At 46.0% G+C, this 13,118-nt stretch overlaps 1 protein-coding gene across 5 annotated transcripts in view; it reads right to left on the bottom strand.

Annotated features, from left to right (window-relative positions):
* CADPS (calcium dependent secretion activator) overlaps positions 1-13,118 on the bottom strand; it is a 171,036-nt gene that overhangs the window by 136,678 nt on the left and 21,240 nt on the right. For all 5 annotated transcript variants that reach the window (XM_072347840.1, XM_072347843.1, XM_072347841.1 and 2 more), the window contains exons 2-3: positions 6,841-6,954; positions 4,097-4,429 (exon numbers count right to left, since the gene is read on the bottom strand). In XM_072347840.1, coding sequence (XP_072203941.1) covers positions 4,097-4,429; positions 6,841-6,954 — 447 coding nt within the window. The remainder of the gene's footprint in view (positions 1-4,096; positions 4,430-6,840; positions 6,955-13,118) is intronic.

Raw genomic sequence — 13,118 nt, 5'->3', positions numbered from 1 at the left:
TAGCGGATTATGTATAATACTGAATTGAGATGAACTCAAATATTTGATCTGGGACAGAAATTCGAAGTATCTTTTCTATTGGTAGCTCTGGAACCAGCTTCTTTTTGATTGTGTTTTCTGACAAGGGAGCTTCCTGCTTTGTGAGAGATGTCAGCCTTGGGACACAGCGTCCTAATTCAGCTGGATAAATAAACGTCATAACAGTGCATTCCAATTTTGAGCCTGCTCTGGCTGGTAAGATTTGGGTTGAAAAGCTTCCTAGCTGAGATCACAGGTCCTTAAAGCATACAAAATAACTGCAGAGAAGAGTGATGTTGATCCCTCTGGGTGATATGGGGGCTTGGTACGTGCTCTGTGCTGTACCACACACACGTGCATGCAACTTACATCTACAACCCAGATGGACGGGAACAGATGTTGAAAGAACATGACCTTCAACCATGCATTACTATGTATTACTCAGCAGGTCTGACATGCCTATATTTAGCTACTTGTTTCTCATTCTAAGGGAATTAGGTGAAATTGGAAGCTTAGCACAGACATTTTTCAGATGGAACAGAAATGCCATGGAACGCTCCAGGCCCTGGGAGGAAAAGAAAGTCTGATTTTGCAGCCTGTGAATTCAGGCAATGCTACAGGGACAGCCTGAGAGCCCAGTGCGGGCGGACAGAAGCACACAGCTTATCAGAGATTGGCTCTGGAGGGATCACTGCAGCTGGATTAACTGAACAGCACTCGACTGCATCTCCCCTTCAGAGTGTGCTAAAAATGACTTTCAGACACAGTATGAGATAGAGAAGTAAATCACTGCCCTACAGATGGGGAATAACAAGACCACAGCCTGATTTCCAGAGATGCTGTTGCAATTCAGCCATCAAAGTCAGTGCAAAATAGAGAGCTGGGCCAAAGGAAAAGCTGACTGCAGCAAAAAGCTAAGTTTGGAAATGCCCAACACCTTAAAATAACGTATGTTTCTCCTGCGTGACTCCTCCACAGCTCATTGCAAAGCAGGAGAGCCAGACCCAAGCTCTGGGCTTGGGAGCAGAACAGGAAGCCTCCAACACCTCTCCCTCAGCAGAGACACCAACCCTGATGGAGCAGAAACACCAATCCACACTGCGTGTATTATGCAAAACCAAAGAGCACAACAACTTTACTGTCCCTATTATTTAAAACGCTCTAGTCAGAGGCTGTGCTTAACAACCCTTCCCTCCAAACCCAATCTGCTACAGCACCGCTTCCCATCTTTGTTTCCTAAATACTTTTCCAACCACATCAGTCCCTTTTGCTGTCTCAGATCCTGCTGTATCATCTCTATCACATTAAGAACGCACTCATCTCACACCACCTGGGGATACTGCATTGAAAACAATCCCTGTAGAAATCCTCCTCCTGCACAAACAAAATAACATTTCAGATGTGAACAGAAACACATTCCCAGTGATGCAATCTTTATGCAATTAGTGAGTATGATGTAATAGGAGGGCACATAAGAGAAATGTTCCTTGCTCCACACTGAACTTCAAGCAACTTTTTGGGACTCCCAGCGCCATTCCTGCTCTTGCTTTACGCCCACCAATGTCTTCCTTTTGCTTTATGTTTATGCACAAACAGAACATACAACATGCCTTGCTCTTAGGAAACAGGGGATGGGAGCTTCAATCAGGTTATTAAGAAAAGGATTCAAGTTTTACTCCCAATTAACTCAGTACCCAACCATTTTACGCAGCCCAAGTCAGGGAAGCAAAATAATTGCACCGACTGAAATAAATCAGGACCGAAGTAAAACACTGAGCGAAAAGCAATGACCATTTTCAGGTGTCAGTGGCCACAAAGCTCACAGGGTGGGCTCTGAGCTGCAGCTCCTGCTATATGTGCAGGCTGAGAGCTGCACGGGGAGCTCACTGCTGATCTGCAGCACAGGCTGACAGACCGGGAGAGGTGCTTGTAAAACAGCACTTGTCAGGCAGATACGGCAAATGAGAATTGATGAAAATTTAAAGTCAGGGAGGGGAGACGAAGCTGGAATGAAATCATGCAGAAGCATCGCCCAGCCCTGCCATGGCCACAGCACATCTGAAAGTACAGAACCTGCCCCTGTGCCCCCATAAACAGCTGCCCCCGGAGTCCTCCACCACCCATAGGTGCTCCAGGGAATCTGTTCCACAACTGACTTAAGCATTTTGTCATAAGAGATGAAGAGGAAAAGGGGCAGGTTACCAAACCACTGCTCAATGCACATCAGTTGCTGTGCCCAGCAGCTCTGCTGCAAAAAATAATCCAGATGAGTGATGTGCAGCTTTGGATTGTGCTGGGAGCTTCAGGTTGATAAGTTCGAATTCTATCTCCTGCAACAGACTAACTAGGAAAATGCAAGAAGGAATAGAGGTCCACAGCAATTTTGGTGCTCCAGGACAGAATCGAAGTGCTCAGCTCATCCTTGCTACGCAGGTACTAAGAACTGAGCAAATCCCATGCTGATACTCACTTCCAGAAGAAATTATATCATTCTTTGGAAGCTCAAATTACAAGAGATTCTTGGCTTCCGGAGTACAGCTATGGCCTACAGCAGGAAATGGTTTGCTGCATACAGGAAGACAATTTGCAGGGAGCAGCCAGCACAAATTGCCACTGGGTTCAAGGTGCCAGCCAGAAAGGCTCTCAAAAGCAGAGATCATCTACAGAGCAGTGCAGAAGCGATCAGATACTGCTTTCTGCATCCCTGGGAGCCACAAAGCAAGCGAGTAAGATTACAGGCTTACACAAAGCCATCCAAGTTCCTGAGCTGCGAGCAGGTCAGGGAGGATGGGAGACTGAGGGCTTGAGTGAGTACAGGTTAGAAAAAACAACTGCAAAACTGACTCAGCTCTCAACCCACCACTGACAACATTGTGGATCTGATATTACAGAAGTTCTCCATCAGGGGACGGAGGCATGAAATCTAGTTTGCAAACATAATTTATGAGGACTGATGCAGTCCTTGCTACTGCCTTTGCTGTGAACAAGCCTTAGTCAGGGATGTTTATCCTCTCCCCACTCTGCCATAAAGGACTGAGATGAAGAACAAATGCGAGATAATTAAGCTCCTTACAGGATAAAAAAAAATACATCCAAAATAATTTTGCACGTCTTGAACAAACTTGGAAATGTCTAGACACAAGACAGAATTGGTCTCAAATGTATTAATTCCAATTAGAAGCCGAACTCCATCATTACAGGGTCTACTCCTCCTCAGAAAACTCTCCCTGGCATTACCATGCCCTTCCTATGACTGTCATCCCTTATCCTGCTGTGATATCGATATCTGATGGAAGAACCACAATCTGGGGCACAGGCTGGTGTGAGCAGCACTGTAGCACCCAGCCCAGCATCCCTGGGGTACCAGATCTCACTGAGGGGGGAAAATGAGGCATGGGGAAAGGTTTGCATTCACCTGGGAACTGGGTGCAACAAGAGCAGCCCCAAGGCAGTAGAGATCTGGGATTCTTTCTGCTTTGGGAAGCAACAGTCATGGAAAATGAGGCACTGACTGGTCTGCAGGCGCACAGCCCTGCCTTGCAGTGTGCTGCTTCCCCTCTCCCCTAAACAAGGGAGTTTGCATAAGACGTTCACCCTCAGGGCAGCTGAGCTTCCAACACTAATAAGGTTATTGCAGGCTGCAATAAAGTGCTTCTGTCATTTAGGTGGGTGATGTGACAGCATAAAGGCAACCAAGTCACAGCCAAAGAGCCCTCGTGGGTCCCATCAAAGACCTGCTCAACCAGAAGCAGAGCTCAGGAATGAAATTTTCCCATCTCAGCAATTCTATGGGGTTTCAGGAAAGAAAACTTATAAAGACTATGTAAAACAACCACATAAACCCCTAGGAAACCAACTAAGAGAAAAAACACATGCAAGAGAAGGAGGCCTTCTTTGACTGCCAGAACAGAACTGGCAGTGCACAAATCCCACCATGAACCAAAATGCTTTTCCTTCTGGAAATTCTCTCATCTGTTCAGACCCAGAGTCTCCAGTCTATAACAGCAGTATTTCCACCAGCAGCCACCTACCCTCGAACCCCTTCCATTTCCCCCCTGTGCAAGAAGGAGGACCTTACCTGACAAGCGTTGTACAGCAGTTGATGCTCAAATTTCTTGATCCCCAAAATGTTCTGGAACATCTCGTAGAGCTGCTCCTTGCTGAGGATGAGCTCGGAGGCAGCGCTCGCCGTCATCCTGGCCTGCTGCTTGCGGGGATCCTCCTCGCCGCGGTAAATGGCATCAAACTTTGCCATCCAGGAGCTCAGGACCGTCTCCTTGCTGAGGCCGTCGATTTCAGGCAGGCTGCGCACCCTCTTCTCAATGTGCTTCTTGAAGACCTCTCGGGAGTCATTGGCCGAGCAGCCCCCGCTCTGCACCATCCTTGCAACGCGGTCACTTTTCAAAAACACCTGTGAAGAAAGGATAAGTTCGGATGGTGTTGGTTAAGAACAATCCCCCCTCACTCCTGAAGGGCCACAAATAGCATTTCACTGCCAGCAGAAGTACTAACTCATCACCAGCATGCTTTCCAACTTCCCACTCAACAACCACGTGCTGCCAGACTGACGGAGGCTGCATCTGTACCATGTGATGTTAATGAAATCAGGTGAAGCTCCTGCTTTGTGTGTGCTAGCACAGAAACACTGCGATGCAATGTAGATCTTCAGGCAATACCATGGCCACACTTTGCCTGATAAGTAAATGCCATTCAGGAAAGAAAGATTATATTTTGCTCTATCAAACGTTTTAATAAGAAAGTTACTGCATATGTCCACTTCGCCAAATTCTGCCTTGTTAGCAGGAGTCCAGTCATCCCACACAGGTCAACAGCATTGCACGGATCTGTGATTGCATGGGCAACCCTGGCAAGGACCAGATTTACACCAAGCTACTAAACCAGACCAGATTGTTGCAGGTCGCCCTGTGAGGTGCAGGACTCTGGCAGCAGGACGGAGAAGGCAGCTGATGAAGGTGTTCTTGCCATTGTAATAACAGAGGGTCCAGACATAACAAGGCCCAGCAGAGCAGGAGATTCCTTCGGAGCCACAGAAAGCCAAGGGGTGAGAGGGTGACAGGGGGATGCTGTGCTGGTTCTCCCCCTCCACGCCCTGAATGAAGCAGGGCGATCAATGCCTAGCAAGAAGTGCTGTTTTATTAATGCTGCTGAGAACTGATGAATGTGGCAGGTTGGGAAGAAGCTGTGCCAGCACAGGAGTGCATCAGTCAGCTCTCAAAAATTATAAAGCCCAAGGATGACTTGAGAACATGGTAGATTTTTATATCGCTCAGCAACATGGTACTCTATGTTCCCAGATGCTCAGTCCATCAGGAATGGAAGCAGGTCTTCCTCCAGGACCAGCCCAACTCCGGGGAGAGCCTGTGCAGCAACAATACCAGCATGCCTTCCTTATCCTTATGGAGCTTGAACACTAGTGATAACATCCTGGGTGTGAACAGCAGTTTTCAGGTTAGATAACAGATGAAAGCTATCAGAATCTAAGCTCCCAGCACAGTCTGAAGCTGAAAAATTACTCAGCATGCCGACTGTAGGAGATGGCAAGAGGTCATAGCCAATATCCCCGCTGCACACAGCCTCGTCTTGCAAAACTGGAACCAAGTCTGGAAAGTTGCTCTAAATGCATCATGCTTTTCGTGGCCTAAGTTATGTAGGGCACGGGGTCCAGTTGAACTGCAAATGTAGAGTAGTTGTTTGAAAGTTTGATTTCTTGATGTAATTATATAGCACAGGACTCTGGAGCTGGTCAGGAGACACTTTCAGACAAAGTCACCAGTGAAACAGGGATGTACTTTGTTTGTTTATAAGCAGTTTCATTTTCTTGTCCAATAATCTCATCTAAACAGATTATGCTGCTCTTACATCCTAAAATGCAGCTCACGCCATCTTGAAAACTTTCTCTAAGAGCATCTGTTTGGCAAAGCTGCGATAAACTGAGGATCTATTGGCAATTTCTTTCCTGAGAAGAGATGTAAATTACTCTGAGCTTCCTTCCTGTATGGAGAATGATGAAGAAGTAACTCTTAGGCCAGTTTAATAGAGTTAATCCAAGGATAATTTGTGCTTTCCTACCACAGAAGCAGCTGCTGCCATTTCTTTTATAGAGTTAAAATTCTCTTCAGTTTCAGTATCTGATTTTGGACCTCGCAGATTCCACTTCCAGAGAAATATTTTATGTAGGCAATTCAAATCCTTCACCCTTTATGACAGTACAGCTCTAGGGAGAAAGACAAACGGTCTGCAAAAAGGCTAGGAAAAAAAAACCCACAAGCAACCCTCCTCATACAAATCACAAGCTCTGATTTCCTGCAGAAACAGAACCTTCTTCCTTCTGAGAAAAGATTATTTAAAAGGCTGCAGGCAAAGAGGTGAAAAAAAGAAAGACACACACAATCATTCTTTAGCACAATTATGAGAGATGCTCCACATCCTTTAGTGCCATCTAGTTCTGGTGATGTACACCTCCCCCACTCCTCCTTTGGTTTAGAGCACTTGTAAGTGTTTTACAACAGGTTGGTTGGAAGATCTCTCTCAATGCAAAGGAAGGATGAGCTGCTCCACAATCCAGTTACGGGATATGCCATGGAGCATGAGAGAGCCACTGCTGAGTTATGGACAACACATCTGCACGCCCTCAGCTTCACAAATCTTTTGATGTGTTAAAAAGGGAAAAACTCTGTCAACAAAGCACCAAAAAAAGAGCAAGTGCGAAGTACAAAGAGTCCATTTGTTCAAAATTTGACCCTGTCCATAAAAGAGGTGAGAACAGTGATTCATATGAGCAGCGAAATCACCTCTGCTTACCTCATAGTAGCTCTGGACAGCATTTATAAATGCTTCATCTGCCACAATCTGGGTTTCTCCATTGAGAAAAGCCTGGAAACGATCTTTGATTGTCTGGAGCTGCTGCTTACTAATCTGCAAAACATACCAAAAGGACGACATTAGTCAAGAAAGGTTTATGTACCTGGGAAAAAACAACAATGCATATTCTTCTACAGTACCTGTTCTTTTAAGAATCACAAGCATCTAGAATTACCCTGAACATCATTTCCACACAACCCCACCACCACAAAACGCACTTTTACTGCTTTTAGTACAACAGACTCTTACCACTTCAGGACACCAAGTCCAAAGCAGACTGTTGTGTGTACGGTTGGCAGACACAGTATTTTCTCTCCCCAAAGAGCCTCGACTTGCCTTCCAGAAGATGAGGACTCATCTCTTGTGTGTTTTTCATTTATTTCTTTATGTATTTAGGCTTGTTGGCTTCTATTGGTTTGTCAAAGATGAAACCTCAGCCAGCACCAACGGTGAAAGAATTTGATGCCATTTGATGTGAATTCAAGGGCAAACCTGTTCACCTTATCCAAGCAAAGACTTTGCTGTCCCTTCACTGCTCAAAACAGCTTCTACCCAGCACGCAGCCAGTACCACATACAAGACAACTCTAATTTTGGCACAATGACATCAATAGAAGTTTCATAGGGCTTTATTTCAGCCTTGTAAAATAACACACCATTCTTCTGCCAATTTATCTGTCAATTTAAAAACAGATATAGCTAAAAAAAAAAAGAAAACCACCACCACCTTTTCAGTTCATCGCACAGCGTCACAGCAGGTTCGTAAGTAACGCACCAGCAATGGCAGTAAAACACTTTAAGATGTGGGTAACACTCATCTGTAGGGATTTCAGTGCTGTTGTGTCTGGTTTGCTACGCGCCTACTTCAGGCTTAAGGATAAGAATTAATTTAGATAGAAGAGAAGGAGCAGAACAAGATGCATACATGACAACTTCAAACTGAAAGGGGAAAGAGCAGCAAAAAATAGGATAATTATTTACTAGTGACCAGAAGGTTTAGGGAAGGGTATGAGGAGCTTTTTTTTTTTCACCTTTCTCATACGCCAGAAGAAGGAGCGAGCCCATTAGAATGGATGAAAGAAATAAAAGTAATGGCTCTGAAGGTCTAAATGGCTTTGAATAAAGCATCAAAAACCACAGATATCCAAACGACTGGAGTATAATGAAGCCTGGTAAACATGGCTAGAGATAAAAAGCAGGAGAGGGACCACTTGGAAAATGTGACGATAAATATCAGTACGCCTGGATGATGCGCCATGTGCAGTGTTTGGGGACTGCGGTAACGAACACCACAAATACTGGTAATTAATTCTGCAACACCGTGCTGAGGAGGGTTAGTGAGCAATAGCCATTTAATGTGATAATCTGGTATTAGTTTATCCTGGTGCTTATGGAGAGGTGTTCATCAAAGCTACATAAAGCAAGACTGGCTATCTCTGCTTCAGAAAGCACACAACAGCCTTTGCTAACAGAGTGGATGTCAGGAAGAATGGTCATTCTCACTCCCAAAACATCAGTCCAGAAAGCACCCAGACTTCAGAGAGTCTGACACACACAACAAGGCTCAGCATCACTAGGGTGGAGCAAGAACCATCCCTCTAAGTGACCCACCTCAACTTGGTCATTCTGAAACAAGCCCTGCAGGAAAGCATTGCCAAGTTCCTGCCCTTAAGGTTGGCAGGGTTCAATTTTTTGATAGAAAAGTCCATCTGCCTTCTCAGACACCTAAAACCCTCCATGGCATTTGCTCATAGCACTACAGATAGCGCAAACCCTTGGGCAATATGCACAGCATCAGATGTAAAACGGGCTCCAGACTTATCTGAACTGATGGAAGCTCCTGATGGAATTGGAAAGAAAACTGGGTCAGCAACAAGACGAGACAGAGACAATGTAGTGATCAAGTGGGAGATACCTGTGGGAAGGTGCTAGGTCTGTTTTTATTAAGCATTTAATTATCTGGAAGAGCAGAAAATCAGGACATTAATTAAATGTATTGACGATATTGCATTAGCAACCGCTGTGAATGTCAAGCAGAAACAGTGAAAGAATTAAAGCCATAAGAAAACCAAGAAAAGAAACAGGGAAACTGCAGGCAACATTGAAATCAGTGTGCCAGGGTACAAGACAAACTAGGAGCATGGATCTCCTGAGCTAAGGAGGCTTTTCATTAGAGATTTTATCAATGTGCATGACATTTTTATTATTTTTCCCAGGTTATTTCTTAGTACAATCTCCACAAGTCTTCACTTGTTCAATTCCTGTAATACTACCTAGCAGCAATACTTTCTGCTCCTTCCTCAATATTGAATGGGCTACCTTCAAAACAAATGATGCTTCTTGAAATACACAGAAGCTCCCAAACACTCATCTGGCACACGAACTCCCGGGGGCTGTGGAAATGAATCACTGGGTTTTTCCTCTACTGGAACATCAGTTGCCTCCTCCTCACCCCAAGCTCTAGACACATTTTCACATCCATAGCAAAGGAGAACCTCTCTGACACAGTAGACATGCAGCATGGACCAGCCCATGGCTAACGGGACCTTGGGTCTTCCACCAGGCTGTGAAACAGCATTGCTATATTGATCCGTGTCCATATAACTGTTACAGAGGTAACCGAGAAAGCCAATTGTAGCCAGAATTAATTGCTTTTATATTAAACTTAGTTTCAACAGTGCTCTCTGTTGTAAACATAAAGATGAAAAGTGCCGGGAGGAAACAGGAGTGCTCTGGTGGCTCACCGAGGTTTATTCTAACAGCCTTCCCTTCATTTTCCAGCCCTTCCTGCTCTTCCCACAACCACCTGCAAGGCCCAACAGCCTTTACACAAGAAATAACATTCTGCATTTGACAGAAACTAGAGAATGCCCTGCTTGCACATATTGGACCCAAGTGACCACCCCACATCACCGTCACGGTCTGTTTGTACAGCAAAGCATTTCACAGCCTTTATCTATCTAAAACACATGCATGCTTTGGCTGCCAGATAAACATGTGCCTGTTAAAATCGTAATTAATTGACCCAGGGATGGTGAACTACTAGTGCTGGTACCAAGCAGGACACCCTCAGCACTCGGCATCAGCAGGCAACTGCAGGGCATTGTGGCAAACACTTGGCAGAGACATTCCCTCTAGCAGAACACATTCGTGGGTAGAGTTCACCAGCAGTTGGGTTATCTGGGCATCCGAACACTTCCTGCCTTCTTGGTCTGGCATTAAAGAAACTGCATGCCCAGAACAAGCTGGTGACCTCAGAAATGGGGCAGAACAAACTCCCTGCCATGGTCCTAAGCAAATCCTATATCTGTCTCATCCAACACAGATTTCAATTAGCCTCTGATGAACCAGCAGTCAATGCATTTACATAGGATATCAAAGCCAGGAGCCTGGAAGCCCTTTGCTCTGCAGGCACCGTGTCAGCATCAGCAGCACCTGTGTCTGGCAAGAAGCAGCTCAGTGGAAGACCGCAGGGAATTCCCAGAGGAAGCATCTCTCTTTTGTCTCAGAGCGATCAGCTTGCAGCACACAACCGGGAGCAGATAAAGCTCCATTTCCTTAGGACACCTGCTGTTCCAGTACCACCGCAAGGAGGAATATTTAACTGCTCAGCAGGCTGTTGTTCTGGGCTTGGTTTTGTAACATCTAATAAATATTTTACTGCTCCTCAGCACCAGGTAATTCAGGAGAAAGCTAAAGCAAGCTTTCAAACGAGCATCCCTCACTGTCAGTGATTCCACAGCCAGAAGGTTGGCCATGGCTTGAACTGCATACAAGGAAGGGATGTGCTAGGGGCCAGAGCAGCAGAGCACTGGTGCTGGGGGGCACAGACCCTCAGGGGAAAGCCATCGGGGGGGAGGGGGGGGGTGGGGGCAACCTTGTACTCCTGGCCCAAAGGAGCTAGAGCAGCTGCTTCAGTGAAGATGCTCAAGAATACACCTGCCACTGCTCTTTTATCACCTTTATATGCAGCACTAAATCTCTGACCACCTCCGCTGACATATCACCTCCAGCCCTGCACCTGTCCCACAGTCCCAGCTATGGGCATGACCCTACAAACCCAGCCAGCAGGCTGTCCTGCAGCTGGGAACTGCAGCACGTTCCCCCTGTGCTGGTTCTGCTCCCTCCAACAGGATTGGGGACACCAGGGGGTGGCTTATGTCCCCAGCATTTGTCTTTTTAATTGCCATCTCTCCCAGGCAGACATGGCTGCTTTGCAGATTGCTGAGTGTCACTAGCTTGTTGCTATCAACACAAGTGATAGTATCTCAGGGAAGTCCTCCCAGCCGCCTAACAGCATATTTTCTGGTTGTTTCAGAGAAGTTTAATATTTGTTACCAGCGAGCTCCTTGTGCTTTGGCTCCTGACAGCCGCAATGCATCTTTCCAGGCACAGCAGGCAGGCACGTGCCCTTCCCTCCCTGTGCCTACACTCACAGACAGGAGCCAGTCTGTGATTTGCTGACTCCCGACATCACTGCTCCCAAGGGACACACACGTAGCACATCCCTTACTCCAGGATGAGTGCTTGGAGCCTGCTGTGGTGCAGGCTGCTTCCAGAGGGAATGCACTGCCTCACTTCTCTCAGCACCCAAATGATGCTGCTCGTTGCTTCCCAAACAGCAGAAAACACTCTCCTGCAGGAGCTTAAATGCTCACTATTTTTTGTTCTCTCAATGCCATTTATTTTCTGTGATTCACCATGCCACTCTTTAGACACATATGAACAACGTTAAACGTTATTAAGGTTGCTCCCACTTTCTGAAATGCAACAGTGTGTGCTGCTGCAAGAACAAAGCAAAGTCAGGATTTAGGACTTCGCATGACCACCTTCCCCTGACATCTCCCATCTGCAACCTGCTGCTGCATGAGAAGCCTGGACAGGGACACCAGAAGATGCCTACTGTCCTTACCACTTACCTGCTTCACTTGCTGCCTGTGTTTCTATCAGGTGTGTCCATCCATCCAGCTCTGCATCTCCCGTTGTAAACAGTTCCTTTTTTTTCATTCACATCAAACATTTCCCCAAAGAGGAAGGCACCAGTAGATCCCAGGCACAACCCAAGGACTGTTCATCATCCAAAACCTAAATCAACCCAGGAAGAAGGTGAAGGATGGGATGGGAACACAGGTTGACTGTACTGGTGTGTCCCTCAGAGAGCAGCACCCAAGCAAGTCCTCACCCTCCAACAGCCCTACTGTCCACTTCTTTGGTGCCTCATCTCCCTCTGAGAAAGGAGAACTGCAGCACTTTGCTTCTCTTCAGAAGCAGCTACATGCATGAGAAGACTGAGAACCTCTCACAGACCAGGATGGTGGGCTGTGTGAGAAGAAAGCAAGCTACTTTTTAAAGGGACACTTTCAAATCACCATTTGAACTATTTTCATCTCAATGTTCCCACTCCAGGCAGATCTTACATACTGCAGAACTAATCGCCCTTGCTGGTTAACGTATACAGCGGCTCATGCTGACTTGAAAGTGTTAATGTGATCCAAAGATTTTTGGACTGACACTTCAGGTCTGCAAACAACAATCAGTCCTGTCTCTGAACAAAAAGGCACGTGTGCCCACCATCACTCGAGTTATTTTCATACCTTTTTCATCATTAAGCTCTGACTTTCTCCTCCATTTCACAAGCTATTTTAAGAACACTTCTTACCGAGCAGAAGAGATGGACAAATGAATGGAGACTAAAGGACTCCTGGTGTGTCCCAGCCTCTGTGAAAAGAGCCATTTTCAGCCTGGCAAAGTTACCAGGGGAGGTAATACCTTTGATGCTACTGAACAATTCAGCAAGAACTGGTAAGAAGCTTCCAGGCACACAGGGTTGAAGTGCTGAGCCCTGCTTGCACCCACACTTCTCTGCTCCAAGAAAAAACTCTCTGCCCCCCAGAAGAGAGGGCTGCCATCTAAAGCAGCTTGAGATGGACTTAGTGGGATGGAAGGGGGAGCACAGGCAAGTCAGAGCAATGGGTATTGCCCAAAGGCAGTCGCTTTACAAAGCACCCAGCAAGAGATCTAAGCTATTACACACCAGGGCTACGGCTAAGAGCAACTTGCCAGGCTTGAAGCGTTCCCATATTCTGTGCATGTGCTACGATTTCCAGGAAACAAACTCTAAGAAAGAAAACATTCTCAGTTTTAAGAAAATTTAAGAGCCAAATATATCTGTGATCCAGTAGAAGACCAGTTGCCTCCTTCAGACAGCACTTGAAAAGG

Source organism: Excalfactoria chinensis, chromosome 12, assembly GCF_039878825.1.
Source record: "Excalfactoria chinensis isolate bCotChi1 chromosome 12, bCotChi1.hap2, whole genome shotgun sequence".
Lineage (NCBI taxonomy): Eukaryota > Metazoa > Chordata > Aves > Galliformes > Phasianidae > Excalfactoria > Excalfactoria chinensis.
The sequence above is the reverse complement of the archived record's forward strand: the minus strand, read 5'-3'. Positions and strand labels throughout refer to the sequence as shown.